Source organism: Abrus precatorius, unplaced genomic scaffold (genome assembly GCF_003935025.1).
Source record: "Abrus precatorius isolate BTA unplaced genomic scaffold, Abrus_2018 Scaffold9, whole genome shotgun sequence".
NCBI lineage: Eukaryota > Viridiplantae > Streptophyta > Magnoliopsida > Fabales > Fabaceae > Abrus > Abrus precatorius.
In genome coordinates this window covers 24,983,640-25,004,833 of record NW_020874439.1, presented here as the reverse complement: position 1 = coordinate 25,004,833, position 21,194 = coordinate 24,983,640, and the positions used below count along the sequence as shown (strand labels likewise).

The 21,194-nt window shown below is 26.6% G+C and overlaps 1 protein-coding gene across 2 annotated transcripts; it reads right to left on the bottom strand.

Annotated features, from left to right (window-relative positions):
* Window positions 1–1,092: 1,092 nt before the first annotated feature.
* Window positions 1,093–6,934, bottom strand: LOC113850566 (GDSL esterase/lipase At4g01130-like). 2 transcript variants are annotated; one of them, XM_027481141.1, is made up of 6 exons: window positions 6,888–6,934; window positions 6,460–6,807; window positions 3,571–3,780; window positions 3,282–3,469; window positions 1,738–2,008; window positions 1,093–1,340 (listed from the first exon to the last, which is right to left on the bottom strand). In XM_027481141.1, exons 2-6 carry the CDS (start codon window positions 6,785–6,787, stop codon window positions 1,093–1,095), a joined length of 1,245 nt encoding a protein of 414 aa, XP_027336942.1. In that variant the 5' UTR covers window positions 6,788–6,807; window positions 6,888–6,934. The 2 variants fall into 2 exon arrangements, with proteins under 2 accessions (XP_027336942.1, XP_027336941.1); XM_027481140.1 differs by having other exon boundaries at window positions 6,460–6,888.
* Window positions 6,935–21,194: the final 14,260 nt, after the last annotated feature.

Sequence of the window (21,194 nt, the reverse complement as noted above, 5' to 3'; positions counted from 1 at the left end):
ATATATCTGTGAAGCACATAGCCAAGGGCACTATACTCTTATAGTTCCATCACATAATTCACATCCATCTCCAAAAGAGGCTAAGAGCAAGAGATTCAACATGTGGTGGGTTTTAGGATTTGTAATAGGTTTTGTTGGGTTGGTCATTTTAGCTTTGGTCTTTCTTACTTCAGTTAAGGAGGCTAGGAGAAGAAAAATAAGAAAAATGGAGAAGAATTCAGAAGGAGGTGAATCTTTTGATACATTTTGGATTGGAGAAACTAAATTGCCATTAGCTTCAACGATTAGAACCCCACCGACCCTTGAGAACGAACATGTCATTCATTAAAAGTTGGTGATCCAATTTTAATCCTCTCTTTTATAGTATTAACTTCATGCAAATGAATCAGTACATAATGTTGTTTTGAACTTCATCCTTATCAACAAAATTTTCAGTCCAGCAAAAAATAAATATGTATGTGTGTGTGTACTCATTATCTAGGGTATCAATAGAACTTTGATATCATGTTTTGTTTTCACACTAATTTTTTATTAGGAACAGATGACGAAATTCATTATTAATCCCCCAGGTCACCCCACTAATTTTTTAATTCTTCTAACTTGTCCATATACAAAGCAGGACGGCAAACTTGGCTCTAATTACATTTGTTTAATTTTTTAGTAAACTAAAGTGAGACTCTCTGATTGGATGCAATGGGCAATTTCTAACCTTATAATATTTACTTATACGAGAATTTCCTAGGAATTATGAGTTTCTAACATCTTCTTACGTTTGATCAGAAGGAATTTTTTTTGGAACTCAAATCAAAACATTATAACATACTTGTTGCATAATCTTTCTTGAATAATAGCCAACTCTGAATGCAAATTATCATACCATAGACATAGATAATCAAAGTTCAATTTGTATATGATAATATTTTTTCATGAAACAGCAGTGCTACTCACCAGTACCATGTTTTTGTTCATATATTATACAAGCGTAGAAGTGAAACCCTCAAACCAAAACAATTATTTAACAATCAGATAGCGGGAGCATTTCAAAATAATTTATTGGTTAAATAAGAAAGACCCCTAGTTATAGACACTGGATCAATCAATAATAGGTTGGAGGTCACAGTGTTCATGAAGAGGGAAAGGGGGATCAAAAAGTGAGCCATTGATAATTGCCATTGCAACAAGCTTGTTCGCTGCTTCTGTGAAATGGATGCCATCCCAGCTCACATAGTTTTCAGGGTCATCACAGGCACTTGCAACCATATTGCCACACAAAATTTTAGGGTCAAAGTTGTAGTCACCACCCCCATGCCCACAGCATGCTCTACTACCATACTTTAGCCCTGCTCCAAGAAAACAAATTGAAGCCAGAAATCAAAACTACAGTAGTGGAATCAATAGTGTTGGTTTATAAATATTGAATTCCTAGTAAGAGCAACTTTATTGGTGGAATCTAAGAAACCGTATAAGAATCAATGCCCCTCTTTTAACTTTCAAGCTTGAACGATTTATTCGTCTAAAATACCTAAACAATTTATTTTGGACTAATAAACCGTTCCAACACTTGTGATTCATCATTTTTAAGAAATGCATTAAAGTTGCTATAACGCCAGCACCATATGACAGAAGTGCTAATATTTTTTTCATTTATAATGACCAAAAGGGTGTATGATTATAATTCATAAGAGCCATACCCAAAATCATTATTTAACCAAATAAGGCAAGGAAAGGTGGTTGTACCGTAATAAGTGGGATGGTGGAAGAGTTCTAATAAAGCAGAGTTGGTGTCCACATAAACAAGGGAAGCATCTATTAAACTTTTTCTGGTTTGACTCAATGTCTCCTTCAACAATTTGTTATAATCATGCACAGCATTGTTGTAAGAAATCATGCATCCAAACTCATCAAAGTCAGAGTTTGCATGAGGAAGCTCCACCAAGTATCCAGGGTAGCATCCTACCGGACCAAGATTGAATACCATAAATGTACGCCCACCTTGTACATATAGCTCCTATCAATTTCAGCCACCAAAAAGTTTTGAATCAACTGTGTGTTCTTCCACCCAATAAACACAAAACTTAGATGTAATTCATTGGATATTGTTGGTGCTGTTTATTACTTAAAATTAGAGTTTTACTTAGTCAACCTGTAATAACATTAAATATAAATATTTTATTAAAATAAAATTCTAATTTTAATTGATAAACAGCACTGATAACACCTAAAAAACAGTACATAAATTTTGTCTTAAAATAAAATAACAATAACATCGTAAAGCGAAGGCAAATGAATGGATTTATTACATTTCTGACATTGTTTATATGTATTTTGATAAGTTTTGGCCTACATGATCGCCTTTGCTCAATTGCATGGGTATGTGTGCTAGGAATGGAAATTAGTCAGATTAAGTCAAGCATGACCCATTTCCTAAACCAAGTTTGAGAGCCCAGTGTATTTATTTACCATAAACGCTATTTAAAATTTAACCAAACATGTTTAAAAATTTAATTTGTAATTAGATATTTTAATAACAAATAAATATCTTAATAGTTTGACTAACTTAAAATCTTATACAAGTCAATAAACCTAAGCATTTCAAGTTTTCAACAGACAGAGAAGTATATAATATTAATAATATTATTATATTATTTTTATTTACAAAAATGAGCTAGCTGATTACTAGGTTGAAAAGGTTTTTAAAAAAGCTTAAAGGCTAATCTTTTAATTAAATGAACACTAAAAGATTAATGTAACTTTTAAATAACTTTTGCCTAACTTTTTTAATAAATAGGTTTATGTCTAGCCAAGTCTAATGATAGGTATTTTGGTCGAACCATAATCCACGCATTACAAATAAAATTTTTGGAGTCGAGATTGTTGTATATATCATGAATGGTGATGTTAAAGTTTTTCACTTTTGTTTTCATTGTTTGTATGAAGTAGTAACAAAAAGATCATTTGATGTTTTATTTACTTTATTCTCTTTAAGAAAGTTTTATAAAAATTTTAGTTATTTACCAGCCGATGCTATAACTTGCATAGCAACCTATCAATGAGGATGGGTAATGTTATTTAGTACTATTATTTACAAAAACTATATTATTAATGTAAAACGTTTTTATACTATTATTAATTAATCATGCTTTTATGGTATATCATATAATTTAAAGTATCATATTTTAGTAATGTGCCAACCTGGTTGAATGAATGTAACCCCAAAATTGTGGCCTATCAACGAGGATAGTCTAAAATATTATGGCATAACAAGAAGGATCTATTCAAACCTTAATAGCAGCATCAATTTGTAAGACAATTTGAGGAAGGTTGTGCCTCACTCCATCAATGCTACCAGTGGCTGCTATTTTGGATGTGAAGTCATTTTGACCAATATAGAATGTATAAATTGCCTTTCCAAATATATCTGGTGAAGGAATTTTCGTTCCAGAAGAACCATCAGATGATATCATTGTTCCTGTGTTGTGTATTCAAAGGAAGATTGGTGGGTATATTATTATGGGCCAGTAAATTAAAAGAAAAAGAAAAGGCAAGTTTCTTGTAACACTTTTTGTGTACCCTTTTGATGTGATTCATCAACTTGGGCTTTGAATTGCTCCATTTGCCTTAGTTGTATGGCAAGGGAAAAAGGGCTGAGCCCACTGACAAAGAAGGAAGTAGTGGGCTGAAGCACAGTAGATGCTGAACTTGCAAAGTTAGCCCCATTTGTATAGTCTGATCCAATTGACTGCAAATATGGGCTCAAATATGGCAATCCAAGAGCCTGGGCTGCAAGTTCAACACCAAATCACACATCAAATATTTAGGAAAATGGTTGTTATATTATCTACGACCGTATATAATTAAAAAGAGAGATAAGAACAGAAGAGAAAAGTTGAAAAAAAAAAAAACATTATGTGACAAGAAGATAAAATATAGAAAAATTAAAAGTCAAGAGAGATAAAAAAATATTGTACAAATACAAAAATTAAAAATTAAAATACATTTTTCGCCCCTGCACTTTAATGAATGTATAATTTTTGTTCCTAATTTTAATTGTTCACATTTAATTTCTTTAGTTTTTTAAATATTCAAATTAAGTTTTTCATCATAAAATTTAATTTAAGAATTGATAAAAATAATTAATTCATACAAATCACTAAACGATATATAAAACATTTAAATAAAAATATAAGATATAATAATAGTCTTAATTTTGGAGTTGATTACTTAATTTAAACATGTGAAAAACTATAAAAAATAAATATGAGCAATTAAATATAAAATAAAAAAATAAAAATTGTATAAACCTAAAATATAAATACCAAAGTGCATTAAGTAAAAATAAAAGTCAAATCTTGAATAAGAATGGGTGGAACGCTTCTAAATTGCTAGTCTTATATAAGAAATTTACAATCCCTAAGTAAAATTGTTTTCTTCTTCTTCTTCTTCTCCCACTCTCACACAACGTTTTACAATTTCTAGTTCTAGCTTCTAAAAACAGGTCAAATATTACGACATGTGCATGCGTGTATCCCCATTATCATCCCACTTTGAAAAAAGTAACTGAAATCGCTGAAAATAAGAAAGTAGTGACAGAGCAATGGAAAAGTTTCTTATTGGTGTTTGGCTAATGAGGTTGAAAGTGAAAAAGTGTAAAAAAAAGTTATTCAATTAATTGGTTCAAAATGTTCATATTTTAAGTAAAAAAAATTGTAACAGCGATAGATTACTAAAGCGAATGTCTAAAATTATTTCTCCCACTACCAATAGAACTGGCAGTCAAAATGGAATTTATTTTATTTCATTTCATTTTTAAATGTATCCATTGAACCAGCCCATGTTTGACTTTAAAGTCCTTAGTTAATTTAGATATATAATAAGAATCGAGTTTTACTAAAATCCTCTAGATTGATTATGCCTACAAGAAAGATTTAGATTGATTAACGTATATTTAAAAAATACACAATAAAAACTCATATACATTAACTTTACCATAAGTATTATCATGTTAAATGTTTATGTTATAATTCAACAAGTGCTATCAGAATATTTAATAAATTTAACACCTAAAGTACTGTAAAATTTATCAAAATGATGTAATATTATAACATCAAATAAAACAATACATCAAAATTAAACTCATAAAATTCTCCACGTCTCATTCTTACTTTATTCTCATCAAAGCCTAAAGATGGAAAGCAAATTATTACTACTTCATTTGATAATCGTTTAAACACTTTTGGACGGCGCCATATTTGCTTTTTCAGTAAAACAGAAACAACGAGTGAAAAGTCAGTTGCATATCCAATTAATAGCTTCTGCAATTGAAAAACAAAAGTGACGATCCAACTTTTTCTCTGAGGATTCTTGTCTTGTGGAGTAGACTGCGAAAAGCAAAATGCATGCATGGGATCCAAATCACCTATTTCTGTGACTCTTTTCCTGTTTTCTCATAAACAATCACACTCACTCAATACACACACACATATATAGATCTGTATACGAGATATTGACTTAATAATTTTAGACAAATACTTTAGGCATTAGTCGTGGAATTAAAAAAATAATTATAATCATCCTTTATTTTCCTTAATTTGTGATATTAGAGATTTACTTAGAGAAATTAGTTTTATTAGATTTAATCATATTTTAAAAAAAGTCAATCAGTGTGCTAATTTTTTAGTTAAGTTAACGTCTGATTTTGGATCCCTTTCACTTGTTTTGAAGAGGCTCCCCTCTCCTTAATCCCCTTTCTCTCTTTGAATTTTTTTTAAGTTCTTATTTTCTTAAAGGGTTAGCCTAGTCTTATTTGTTTCTTTAGGCTGTTAGGCTCTGTTCATTTTTAATATATTTTTAATTAATTTTGTAAATTTTTATAATCTATTTATTAACAGAACCATAACTTTAAATGAATTACTTCCTTTAGACAAAAATGGATGATCCACCTAAGATATGTCTCATTAAGAAACTAACGATGGCTGTGCTGAGAAAAAGCAAGAGCACGAAAAAGTGAAAGCAGGAGAAAGAAAACTTTATTGAATCAAATACCTCTTTTTATTTTCGAGTTCCTCAAGTACATCTTTGTTAAAAAGTAAGAAAGGAGTCTTTTAATTAATAAATAATAAAATTTTGTTAAAAGTTATTAAGATTTTGAACGTGAATTTGACAGTAAATGGGAATTAGAGGCCTTAAGTTTAGGTGATTTATTTATTTAAAATATTTTTAACAATTTAAATTTAAAACTCTCTTAGTTATATATGTCCTTTAATTTGTTAATCTATCAGCCTGAAACTTTATATTCTTTAAAAAAAGTTCTTATGTTAGGTTACATTAAAAATTATAAAAAAAAAAAATTTACATCTTTTCACAAAAGATTTTTTCTTTAACAATTGTTCTTAAAAGGACCTATTAGCATTTTATATAAAGAAAACATAATGAAAAAGATTATAAAGACTGGTTCATTACCTAGAAAATCCACAATGAGCCTACCATCAGAAGCCCGTCCTGCTGGTTTTTTGAAATAAGTCATTCCATAGGGACGAGGCTGTGCAGGGAAAGCTGCATGAAACCCACCTGTGTCCGAATTTGAATCCCCAAAGTTGAAAATTGCCTTAAAATCACATGCTGAATAACTTGAACCAACCAAAAGAGATACCATCATGCAAATTACTAAGAACTTAGAAAATATATTTAATTTGTTGAAAAACTTAAGGGTACTCATTTTCTTTTCTTTCACTCTTGATCGATTGCTTACAAAAGCTAATGTTGTTAAAGGTAGCAATGGACGACCCATGTTATATGAACTGCATGAATCTGAAGGTAAGGCTATGCATTGAACCAATTATTCCAACGTTGACTAATTAACAAACGGATGGCAAATGAGCTCGAGCTACCTGTAAACGGCTAAAAACTTATCCAACTTCTAAATTCATGATTCAAGAAATTACTCTTATTTTTACTCAAAACTTTAAAGTTCTTGCAAAATTTAATTCTGTTAAAAGGAGGTCAAGGAGAATGACACCATATAAAAATATAGGACTGTTTCCAATTTATACATTGGAAGCTATATCATTCATTAAGTATACCAATATTGACTAATGAACAAACACACTACATATTGTTTAGAACTTAGATTGTGTAACTTCACTCGTGCTCAACACTTCACCCTACTTCTCTGATTGGGAAGTGATCAATAGTCAACATTGACAGCATGAGACTGATTGTTATAGCATGTACACATTAAAAGCTATATAGTAGGCAACTATATGGGTTTGCTGGAATGTAATATTTGCTTTGCCAAATCATAGGTATATAGCTAGTCTTCATAACCCAATGTCTTTATTTATGAATTTAAAGAAGGGTTATAGATATAATATTTTCTCGTTTCAGATCATTCATTCATTCAGGCTTAGTTATTTTCTTAATATATTTTAAAAAATAAATTCTTAAAATAATATTTTTTAAAAAACATATTCCTCGTTTAGTATTTTTTTGCCGTATCAAGATATGTTTCATTTATCGTACAGATAAAAATAACATTTTATTTTTTAATCAAGTTTTGTTTTTATCATAGATGAAATTATATTATTATACCACATGTCATTATTGAAGTTTCGCTACTGCGTGGATAAAACTAATTAATAGGATTGTGTCATGGGTCATATCAATCCAATTTATTAAAATTGTTATCATAAGATAATTATTAATAATTGCTTTCACATTTAATATTATTAAAGTAACTTACTTGTTAAAAAATAATTAATATTTTTTACTCATTTTTCTTTGTTTAATGTGATTTTAAGTTTAAATGAATCAAAAATTAAATTTAATCATACAAGTTATGAGAATAATAATAATGTATGATAATGGTAGAAAAAAAGAGAGAGAAAAAAGTGAATTGTATTGTAGGTGTATCGTCAAAACATGTGACATTAACCACTTTATAATTCTCACTTCTAGCATAGGCCTTACTTCTTTGTGAAAAAGTAAAAAACTTTAAAATCTAACCTTCTCTTTTGTGCATATAAATTAGTATTAATCATAGTTAAGATAGTCTTTATTATTTTTATCACACACAGAAACATTTCACAAGTCACAAATAATTGAATTAAATTTCAGAAGTTATGCCACTATAACATGTAGTAATCATATAAATTTCGTATTACAATAAACAAAACTTATCAAATGATAACACTTACGTGATTACATAATTTTATCCCTACTAAAGACAAAATTTGATTAAAATATAAAAAATAATTTCTAGATAAAACAGATGCTAATATGACAAAAAAAAAAGACTTCAGATAAAAAAATATATTTTAAAAATTCATTATTTTAAGAATTTATTTTTTAAAAAATATTAAAAAAAAATAAACCCATTCATACACATATGAGTGTCATCTTTTTATATGCAACATTTATTTTTATAAATAAAATTTTCTTTTTAACGTAGTGCTTTGTCTCTACGCCAACTTTATTTTTTAGAATTCTTTGAGTTTCTTGTATATTACTTTCTTTACATATTCAAACTTTGCCCTGATAATAAATAAAATACAGAGAAAATAAAAGAGATATACTATTTCTATTGATAGAATTATGAAAGATGGAAAGAAGTAAATTTATTATTAGTTATTTGAATAAATTCAAAAATAAAAGAAATGAAATAATAAAAAAGTAACAAAATGACGTGTTCATCTTCATTTATAAGCCCTTAGCTAAAATAGCACTAACACTCTTTCCCGCTAGAGTTAGTAAAATAGATTAGTTTGTCCAGTCATTAGAATGTTGTACTTAAGCTATTAAATTCTAAGCTTGGTGCAAGTTAACCGGCATGAGTTCATTACCCACTATTATTGCTGTTGTTGTAATGCATCTTCCTTCCTTAAAACTTAGTCCTCTGTATTTTCTTTAGTTGAAATTTATTATTTTATTATTTTAAGTTTTATTAACTTTAGTACTTAAAAGATGGATTTAAGCATCTATTTAAAAATAAAAAAATTTTACAAAAGAAATATACAGTTATTATATTAAAGTTATAAAAATATAATAAATAATTTTTTTCTAATAAAATTTTTCTATTATTATCTACTTATCTCAATTCTAAAGGTTAATAAAATTTTATTATTATTACTATTTTATTTTTAGTGTATTTTAATTATAAATTATAATTATGTTTGTCGGATCACATAATTCTATTCCATATGGAGAGCTAAAATTAGGGTAATAATATAAAATAAATTTAAGCTTAGCACACATACATCTGCTACCTACACCCTGTCAAGTCAGGATGAATAACTTGAATATCGATACATCCAAATTGAGTGAGTCTTCCAATCTCCATGCCCAACCATTCAGACCACCTTGATTGAAGGGCCAGGTGCAATATGCCAAAGGAGCGTTCTCCCCCAAGGTCTATCCAAGGAGAACATGAACAATAATAATAATTTACACTCATAGTTTCTTATATTTTATTTATATTTACTCTCTCTTTTTCACATCATGCATCACATTTTTATTTTTATTTTTTCTTTACTTCTTATATTTTTCTTACATCAAATTTACACTTCATGGGGGATAAAATGAAATGTATATTTTTGGCCTTTTAGCTAGCAGCATTTTACGTCTACTGTAGACAAAAATCTTCAGAGGTAGACTATACAGAAATTGCCTCATTTCACTCACAAAATTCACTGCAACCAAATAAAGTGAATTGAATTGAAATTGTCTAATTTTAATCAATTATAGCCCAAACAAACGCAGTATTAACTAGAGGTGGGTAAGTGAGTGAGCCTACAATGCATCGCTTAGCCTGAAGGTAAAAGCAAACATATCTGCTGAAGTCTGCATTTCAAATGGGCATAAATACTAACCCTTTTACTCGTAAGTTGTGACTTCTGCGGTTAAATTTGCACAAAGTCCAAAATTAAGTAATTTTTTTTTCATACCTGTAATTAGTGAGTTTTGCATGCCAACCACATGTTAAAGCAAGCGCATGTACCCTCTTCTATTAACCACTCTCTATATTCTCAGATTCTTGTGTTTCCTACAATTCACCTTTGCATTTTGATTTGTTGTTAAACTTCTACTTTTCTTGTCAACTTACGTTCTAGCACTTTGATTTTTCTTGCCAATTTGATTTTCCTGCCGTTTGCTTAACTTTTTTCTGTCAATTTATTTCCTATTAATCTACTTTTCCATCAAAACATTATTTTCCACCAATTCGTTTCTTTTTTCAGCCTTTCTTTTCGCTATTTTTTCTCACTATTTCTCTTTTTGCACTTGCCCAGAATTGTTGCATAGCCTTGATGACTCATAATTCTCTAGCAGTGATGACCAGTAACTTTCCTCAAACAGTATCACTGCAAACAAAATAGCTCGCCCAGCAAAGATGCGTCAATTTACAAAAAAAAAAAAAAAAAAAAAAAAAAAACCATAAATAACCTCAATTAAGTTTACTTCTCAATATATTTATCGTGTATATGATGCTGTTGTTTTCCTTTATTAGTCAATTATAAGAAAATAATATTTATTTATTTATTGACAACTACTGTTAAAAGACTGATAACAAGATTTAATTTTTATAAACTTTTACGTCAAAGACATTTTTCATGATATAACATGTAAAAAAGTAGAAATTATACATCATACACTAGCTAGTATCTTTTATGAGTAGGGCATAGGTAGTATGTTTGCTCATGGAAAGAAAATACAATATAATAAAACATTTAAATTAAAAGAAAAACAAGGAAAAAATAATTTTTTATTTTAAAAATCAAGTTTTTCTATTCTGTTTTTTTTATTCGAACAATAAAATACATGAGAAAATAATATTAAAAACATAATTATTTACAGTTATATTATTTAAAAAAATCAAATTCTCTGTCACGTTTCGAATTGTATCAATATTTTCTGTTATCATTTGCATTTTTTATTTACAAAAAATAAAAAAATTAAAATTTAATTAAAATTTATCTGTATATGAGTGGTCAAATGTGACTACTAATAGTAGAGATGACATCGTCCAATATGCAACATTTCAAATGTGAACAACTGAAAAAAAAAAAAAAAAAAAAGGCTCACCCGCAGCTCAATCAGAGATAGAGACGAGTAGGGGTAAAATCGTCCACACAAAGAGTAAGTTGGGCCCACTGTGTGTACCGTAGTAAAGAGCATGTGAATGCGGGGACACGTCATCTTGTCGGTAGCTAGCAACGAAGGCTTTGGAAGAAAAAACATGACACCACGTCACATGCCAAATCCACCGCGAAAATCGCATCATCGACAGCTAATCAACGGTCACAGTTTGTCTCTGACGTGTCCCCTTTAATGCTGGCGTCACACCCCATTAGGCCCACTCACATGCCACCCTCGCTATTAATCTTATTTTAAGATTTTTTTTATGAAAACTAAAAAAATTCAGTAAAAATTACACTACTTTCTATTTATTAAAATTAATAAAAATAATAATATATCATAATTTTTAAAAAAATTGTATATTATGTTTAAAAATACAATAAAAATTTAAAAAAATTATGTTTTTTAAAAATTTTATTTGAAAGTTTAGTAAGAGAAATAAAAAAATAATTTAAAATTTTTTTTTATTTGAATGTTTAATATTGAAAAAGAATAATGACAGGAGAATTTTATTATATAAATAATTTAAAAATTAATATTTTTATTTTTTAAATTTTTTTAAAAAATTATTACTTAAAAAATTAATATTTTTTAAAAAAATTTAAAATTTTATTTATAAAATAGTATAGTATAAAAGAATAAGAGAGAGAAAACTTCTAAAATAGAATAACTTAAAAAATAAACTTTTAAAAAGTCTTTTAAAAAAAATATCTCTAAAATATTTTTCTTTTAATTAAATGACTTTCAAACAAAATTAAACTTATTCTAATTTTTTTCTTTCCTTCTTTTTCTAAACCTAACGCTCTAAATATAACCTAAAAAAACCACACTGTTGATAAAAGTATGAGGTTCTTTTATACTAAATTTACTCATATTTGTGTGCCTTATTTCTTTTTTAGTTTTAGATTCTCAATTATTTTCCAAATTCAATTCGACGACCTCATTGTCTCTTTTTGAATTTTAAAATCTAAAAAATTAGCTTTTACATCACGTCAACATATATGGGTATGTGCAGCTTTTTTGAGAATGAAAAATTATCGTTTAACTTGCCATATTTACCCTACACCTCAGGAAAAAGAGCAAAACTGTTTTGATATGGTATGGTGGCAATGTGGCATGGATTAAAAAGGGAGGTGGGAGTTATGAATACGGTGTAGCTTAGAATAATTGATCAATTAATGAAATAATACATTAGACAAAATATTGAATTTAGAAGTGTTATGTTAATGGATGGAATGCATGTGAAAGGTGTGGAGGTCTTTTCATCGTGGTTGTATAGAGATGACTTGGGTACGCAACGTCTCTGCTGGAGGGTCTCAATCATTCATAGTGCACTTACGCAGTTGCGTGGGACACGTCAGCGCCATGGACCACACTCGCCGACATCAGCGACGAAAGCCGCTTATGAGTTGTGACCCTGCCTGGGCCCTAACCCAAGTATCTGCGTGTGCTCTAAATTATATATATATATATATATATATATATATAACAAGGACAAAATTTTTAAAATTTTATATTTAATTTAAATCTTTTATTTAATTTATATTTAATATATTATAATTTATTATTTTATTAATCGTTAGACATCAATTAATTTTTTTTTTAATTCAATGTCAAATTTTTTAAATTTATATTAGTATATATATATATATATTACTATAAAAATATTTATTAATACACTTTTTTTAATTTTTAATTAAAATTTAATTAAGTTTTCTTTGAATTTAATTATATTAAGTTTAAAAGCTTAAATTTTAAACTTATGTTTTATAGAGTGAGTTCAATTCATTTTAGTTAAATAAAATTATTTTATCAATTCTATTTTAATTTTATAATTATTTTATCAATTCTATTATAATTTTATAATTGCTTTATTTTATTAAATTTATAATGTAAAATATAAACAATATGGATAGAAAGTAATAAAAGATATTTTAATATTAATTTTAATAAAAATTTATGTAAGAAAGAAGGTGAAATAAAATGAGATAATTTTCTTTATAATGTTGTGTTTCTTTGGAGAGTTAAATTTGAGTGATAGAAAGGTAATTTTTTAAATATTTAAGAAAAATTATCTTTAAATTTAGAAAGATAATAAAATAATGATATAATTATAATTTTATCTTTTAAGAGAAGATAAATTTATATATTTAAAAGTTTACCATAATTATAGCAATATATAATATTAATTTAATAACTTAAATTATTATTTTTTTGCATAAAAATTGGCTTAATTGTGTATTTATTATCTTTTAATGTTTCACCATTTATGTTTAGTCGCTAAAAAATATTTGTTAAGATATAATTTTGGATTTGCAAAAGTGCAATTACAGTAATTAGCATTTTTTATGATGGGGTAAGACATGGTTTTTTGGTAATGTTAAGCGATGAATTTTTGTTATTGGTGGCTAGCATGGGTTATGATGATTTTGGTGATTGGTTTGAAAGGTCAGCCTGCAGTGTTTCAAATGCAATGGGTTCCTGGTGGTTTTAGGAAACGTTCCAACATGATAGGTTCGATGTTGGGTATTCATGACAGTGAAGGGAGTAGAAGAAATAAAAATTCTGGTTAAAGGTACTTTGATCCTCTCCATGTTTGATTCCTCCTAAATTTTAGTGCACATTAGTTGTCTTCTCCCTGCTCTCGCCTCATATCAACCTTGGGAGAGGTTGAAGATACCATGCATGAGCATCCAATAGAAGAAAGGAGGTTTATACAAAGGAGGAAAAGAGACCAAACAGAGTCGCACGAAACCCAAAATTAAAAAAGACCACAAATCTAAAATTGTCTTGATAAAGCAAGTGCAGTGAGTTGAACGACAGTGAACAGTCATTGGACGTGTCACCATGCACGACATAGATGACAATCAGATAGAGAATCACATCTAATGAAAACAACTGTGGGTCGTGCATGAGCAAAGGTTGCAGCGTCAATGGAGACGTAACAGTCGTGGTTGGGTGGTGCATGACGAGATGAACCAAATCTACTAATTTTTGGTTGAAAATTTTGTCAAAAAGATGGCGACATTGGTGCCAGTGGCAGCCGAAAAAGAAGGGATACAAGAAAAAAGCCAAAAAATAACATAATTTTTTTTAAGATTTTATTTTTTACAAAATTAATTTTATAATAATAAAATATTAAAAAAATTATAAAGTACAAATTATGTTACAAGAATTAGGTGACTTTCGTTGTATAACTCATTACTTAGAATCTAATTGATGATACAGGTTCAAAAGGTTAGGAAATATATCATAAAAAAATTTTAAAGACTAGATTTAAAAAGTACAATTTTTAATATAATCACATAATTAATTATGCCAATAAAAATTTATTACTTAAATATATTTTTAATGTGAATAATTATACATGAGCGAGAAAATAGGAAAAAAAAAGTGATTAAATAAAAAGGTTTAGAGAGAAACAATTATTTCAATAAGTAAAAAAATCACATAAATATATCGCAACATATCATGAAAGTGAACAAGAAAAATATATACAATTAAGCAACAAGAAAATGAGTAAAAAAATAAAATGCAAGTGATGAGAGCAAAACTAGTAAAAAATTATTAAAATAAACAAGGAGAAAAGCACACAAATATGTGGAAAAATAGTAGAAAACTATTTTAAAAATAAGTAGAAAAACTATAAACATAAGTAAGAAAACAAGATAAAATTTGTTGCAAATGCAGGAGAAAGTAATTTTAATGAATGAGGAAAAAAAAATTCATGCAAATAAGGAAAATGGTTTGGGACTAACTTAGGGCCACTTGATAATTTTATGCAAATGACTTGTTTTTATTTTTATTCCAGAATTTTCATTTATTATCGACAGGGGTGTTTAAATTTGAATAAAACTGCTAAATCAATCCGAATAATTAAAAAATAATTAAACTGAAAATTGATAAAATAAAAAAAACTGAAAAATTTATGTTTTATATTATTGTTTTCTTCCTTTTTAAAATTATTGTTAAAATCAAACCAAATCACATTTATAATAAATTTATTGTAAGATTATTTTTACTCAAATTTCTTGTAAATCTGTATAAACCAAATCACACTTATTGCTATACGCATAAGTGTGTTTTGATTTCATGAAAACCCTATTAACATCACAAAGGAATGTAACATAAAAATATGACTTGAGTCAAATGTGCTCGTTACGAGATAAGAAGAGATATTTATATTATTAAAATTTTAAAAGAATTATTCTTTAAAAAAGTTACAGAAATTTTCGGACTAAAAAAAAAAATTTAGAGTGATAATGATGTTGAGAAAAAACTTTATCAACTTACATTATAAATAAAATATATCAATTTTAACATATAATGTATAACTACATCATAGAATTGATAAATATGAAATTAAAGTATATTTTATAATATCTATTATAAAATAAATAATATTGATATAAACATAATATCATAATATGTAAAACGCTGTTATTACAAATATATAATTATTTTTAAAAGGTAAAAGAAAAACACTAAGACTAGAAAATCCAAACTATAAATCAAGACAGGTTAATAGAACAAGTCAAATCTTGTACACTCGGAGTACTTGGTTCTTGGTCATATTGGAAAGGCAAAAAAGGTGAAGTCACTTTGAGAGAAGTTTTGCGCAATGTGGAGGAAAGAGAGCTCTTTTTTGGTTAAAGGAAGAAAAGGAGCTTTGATTGGAATGATACTTTCATTCATTAGGGGTGAAAAGCTTAAAACAAAAAACAAACTTAAAACTCAAATTGTGTGATTAGATGGATATTTTTGTATGTACCCATTTCTTCAGAATGGTATGAATTGAGAAAATATTGTTAAAAAATTGATTTTGCAGAGTTAATTTTAAGTATTTAAAACAAAAAAATAATTTTTTATCACATTAGAGATAAAAAAAAAGTATAATAAATACATTTTAATACAAAATAATTATTTTAAATATTTAAATTTAACTATAAAGATTAAAGTTAAGAAAATCGAATAAAAAATATCTTCACTTTAGTAAAGAAAAATGTATGTCATGATAATTAATCAGCTTAAAAAACAATTTATTAAAATAAATTATCAAATTTATTCCATTTTTTTACTTTCTTATGTACAATTTTCTAGGAGTAGCTATATTTTCTTTTAAAAAAATTCTTATTTTCCTTTCTACTCAAGTAACTGATAAAAATAACATTTTTCCCTTTTTTATACTAAATAATACAAAAAATTATTCAATTTTCACTTCTATTTCTCTCTTTTATTTTCTCAAAATGTATTGTTTATTACCACTTAATTGCTTAATTGGTAATAAACAAAATCAAATGACGTCATTTATCATACTTAGTTAGCTAATATTTTAATAACTTTATTTAAGTATTAAATTTCATTAAAACATCCTTGAACCATATGATACGATTGGAAATATTTTTTTTAAACAATATATTGTACATTATAAAATGATATACAAAACAATGATTAATTTTCAAAATTTATATAAAATTTTAAATATTTACATTATTTAATGAAGAGTTTAGTCAAGCATTTTAATTGATAATAATTAATATTTGTAAAATTTTTATTAAATGTATTTTTTTATACTGCAACTTTCATACTAATCAATCAACAATTAAAAATGAATATATTAAATTTAATATTATAAATACTTTTATCCAATGAACAAATTTTCTACCGATCTTCCATATGAACTGTACGTATACATTAATAAGAATATATATTAATTTCTTTTCTTTTATAGGTCTACGCCCAAATTTTTCTTAGGAAAAAAAAAGTATATATTAAAAATTAATTTTTTTAAGTATAAAATAATAAAATATATTTAATAATATGATATAAAAAAAAAATCTTTGAACATGATAATAATAACATAATATGTCTTGTCCTGGCCGTCGGCACTTGCCGTGCTCTTTTTGCGCCAGAAATTCCTCGCTGGCAGGGATACGGTGCGGCGTGGCTTATTATTATTTTATTGTGAAACATTTTTTACGAGAAGAATACAGACCCGAAAATGACGTGTCACTCTGCCAGTGGTAGCAGAGCACGACCCACCTCCTTTCATATCATTATGTTGATAATAAAATTCTAAAGTGCTTGTTCCATAACTAAAATAAATATTCAATAGACCTTTTCAATGTTAACTTTTTATTTTTCTTAAGTTATTATCAATTGAAATTATTATTTTTTAGTTTGATTTTGTGTTAATTTTATTATCCTCGTGAAATTAGTAAACTATTCGAGATTTTGGTTAAATAAAGTAAATAATTGAACAAGTCTATATTTTTAAAACATGAAACAGTTACTAATGCTTTAATTTTTTTTAAATGCAAATTTTTAAAATAAAACGAGTATTATCATTATTCTACAAGTTTAGTAGTGGTGTTGAAGGACACACAAAGAGAAAATGGACGGTGAAGATTGAAAGCTGAGTGAGACATGGAGTGCTCTCCGCGTCGGAAAGTAAGAGTCCTTTTACCGTGTTTGCTTGAGCCTGGTTTTGAGCTTTTTTAAATTTTAATTCAATTATTAGATGTGAAAGAGTTAGTCTGTGTATGAAACATTCACGAATTAATCTAATTTAATTCATGCTATAAAAAAAATATTAAATAAATAAATAATGACAGAATATATTTTTCGAGTAAATTGGATTGAGTATAAAATGTCGTTTTACAAATTAATTCGATTCAACGAAACTTTTACATGTGTCATGTGTGTGGCATAATTTTATCATTCATTTTGTAAAGAATATATATATATATATATATATTAAAAAAATGTGTGCTTTATATCATGTATTAGTGTATATATGTGTACATGATTAAACGTGATAACGAGTTAGGTTTGGGAGGAGTTGACATGGAAAGATTAAGCTTAACTTGATAATTGTTGGAGTCGGAAAAATCCATGTATATAAATCTCACCTTATCCTTAAAGATATTTGGTTAAATTATATATTTTTTAAATAATGTATGTATTAATTAAATTCTAAATTAAAAATCATGTAAAATATGGTTAGACAACAAAATAACTTAAAACATAATAAACTTAAAAGGCCTGCCTGTGGTGAATTTTATTCTTAAGTTATGAAATTTGCACAAAATATTATTCTGTGTCAACCAACATGATAATTAGTGTAGCAATAATAATAATAATAATAATATGGAGTTGGAGTAATTTTAAAAAATGACGAATGTAATATAAAGATAACAATAATTATCTTCAATCAATAAATAATTTTATTTTATTAATATTATTTTATAATTATTTGAACTATTATTTTTGTATAGGTGTAATATGTTTTCAATCTTTATAAGTATGATTAAATTTGACTTTATTTGTCAAACTTTTTTTTTTAACTAGTTATAGTTCCTATAAATTTCAAAGCTCTTAAAATAATGTCTTATACTGTTTAATGATGACATAATATATATTTGACTATGTTACGTTGTGTACTACCTTAAAATATTTATTAATATAATACAATGAAATATATATTCTTTTGTTATTAAGTGATCATTAGAATTAGTTTGATAAAATGAAGAATTTAATTTTTTTAAATTTGAGTTTAAATTAAATTTAATATTTTTTAACTCGATTTTAATACCTTAGAAATTTATATGGACTAAAATCAAATTTAACCAATACATTCTTCTAGAAATTTTTGTTAAATATTAAAAGTATCCATCACTCAATATTCAAAGACTCTTTCTTTTTATTTTAAGACATAAATTGTTTACTACAAAATGATAATAAAAATAATTAGATATCCATGTTTACTCCTAATTTCATGTCTCCATTAAAATAAAAGCCCAAATCAAACGTAAGCAGAACAAAAAATTTCGTGAAAATAAAATCAAAGTCAAATAAACACCCATGAGATCAAATTCAACTACGATGTCTAAATGCAACGAAACAAAAGCATCTTATGACCAAATATTGATGGTGCAATAAGAGAAAAGAGAATATTGATTATTTCTTTTATATTTAAGCATCTTATGGCCCAAGTGCCTAACATCCTAAGTGTCTACGAGGCATAAACAATCTTCTAGTTTCTTTATTTTTTTTGCTATTTGAATAAAGAAAGCTAAGAGGGTTTAGATGCTTGTATGTATATCAAATATCATAGTCATGAGATGCAAGATGTTTAAGGCCTATGCATATCATTTTGCAAGTTCCTACGATAACCATAAGCATTTAAATAAGCATGCATGAGTCTATTTTTCTTCTGTTTTAATGAATCATAAATATCTAAATATCTGAAAAATATTTCACGTGCTATTAAAAATGAATATCTTTAGACCTTTTTGTCATTACACACACACACACACACACATATATATATATATATATATATATATATATATATATATATATATATATAAATATAATATGTTAAATTTAACTAATTTAAACATAGTTCTTTAGATATACAACATTTTGCATATAATGAGTGAACTTTACCAGCTTCAGTTTCTCAACTTTCCACGTTATATTAAAATAGAAATTTTATTCTCTCTCATCATTTTTATATTTTTTTTTATAACTTAGAGACATAAATTAAAAAAAAAGGATAAGTGATATGGTTAAGAGAAATATAAAAAATTAAAACATTATAAAAGTATATATATTTTGAAATAAAACCAATAAATTATAGATTCTAAATAATGTTTAGAAAGTACTCCATAGCATAATCATAGGTTAAGGCTTTAAAAAAGATAAAGAGAAAAGAAAATAAATGATCATGCATAAACATTATGGTCTTTGCTATCATGCGTCCAAAAAGATTAAAACGAAAAACTCACAAACAGTTCCTCGAAGAAGTTTTCAAGGTATTAATTTAACATATTTATTTGATAAAAAAACTATTTTATAAGATTTGAGTTTTGTTTGTATTTCAAGCTTAACTTAATGTAATTTTTTTATTGTATACATTTTAAATAAGTTAAAAATTGTTTCTGAATAGATTAATACGAGTATAAGTAAGTATACACGTATGTTATCGGGCTTAAACTTTTAAATATAGACTAGAAAATTATATAATTTAAAAGTATTATAGAAAAAAGATAATAATTATAATTTAAAAACCTATATTATTATTATTATTATTATTATTTCATATAATTTATATTCATGTAAATAAACTGTTTCTAGTTTAAACAAATTTCTGATTGGTTAACTTGTTTTGTTTTACTTTTTAATCCCATATGATATAAATATTTTTTTATTGATCTAAAATCTAACAATTTTTATTTTTTAAGTATATAATTATAAACATTTTAAAATATCTTCATTATTTTATTTAATATATAGGTCAAATTTGATCTAAGTCTAACGTAAATTAACATGAAAAACTCGGCCTAAGGAGAATCTGACTTATTTTACCCTTAACCGTAACTACAATGTTAAACTTAAAAACATGTTTAAAAAATATAAATACTTATCATTATAATATATTTTGATAAAAAATAAAATCATGTAAAAAATGATATATATATATATATATAATTTAATAAAATTACAGTGATTTTTAAAATTAAATTTTGTATTTTTTCATTTTCTTTTCTGTGCACCAAAATAGGGAAGAGAGAGGATATCAGAATTTCTCAACGTGGCGCGTCAGAAGAGTGAAAAATCAAAACAGCTATTCGTGGATCCCAAAGGACTTGTTAAATTTAGTTTAATTAGAAACCGCACAGGTTTAAACACACGTCACTTGTTTTGATATCAAAACACACGTCACTTTATATTTATAATTTTTTTACAATATAATTATCTGATTCCGTTCTAATTTTTTTCATATTTTTAAATTAGGATAATTATTTTTTTAAAATATTACCTTTTATTTATTGAACGGTAGTTAATATCTTCCAATTAATTAACCGATAAAATAAAATAATTTAAAATGTTAAAGACCACGTAAGCCCACATGAAGGGTAAACAGCAACTAGGTTGGACCCCTGACAGATCACCACGTGTACGGTGGTGATGACGCTGGAATAAATAAATGGCCAGCTCAACAACCACCACACTCGCCAAACCCACCGTATATACGGCGTACGCATACGCCACCTCTTCAT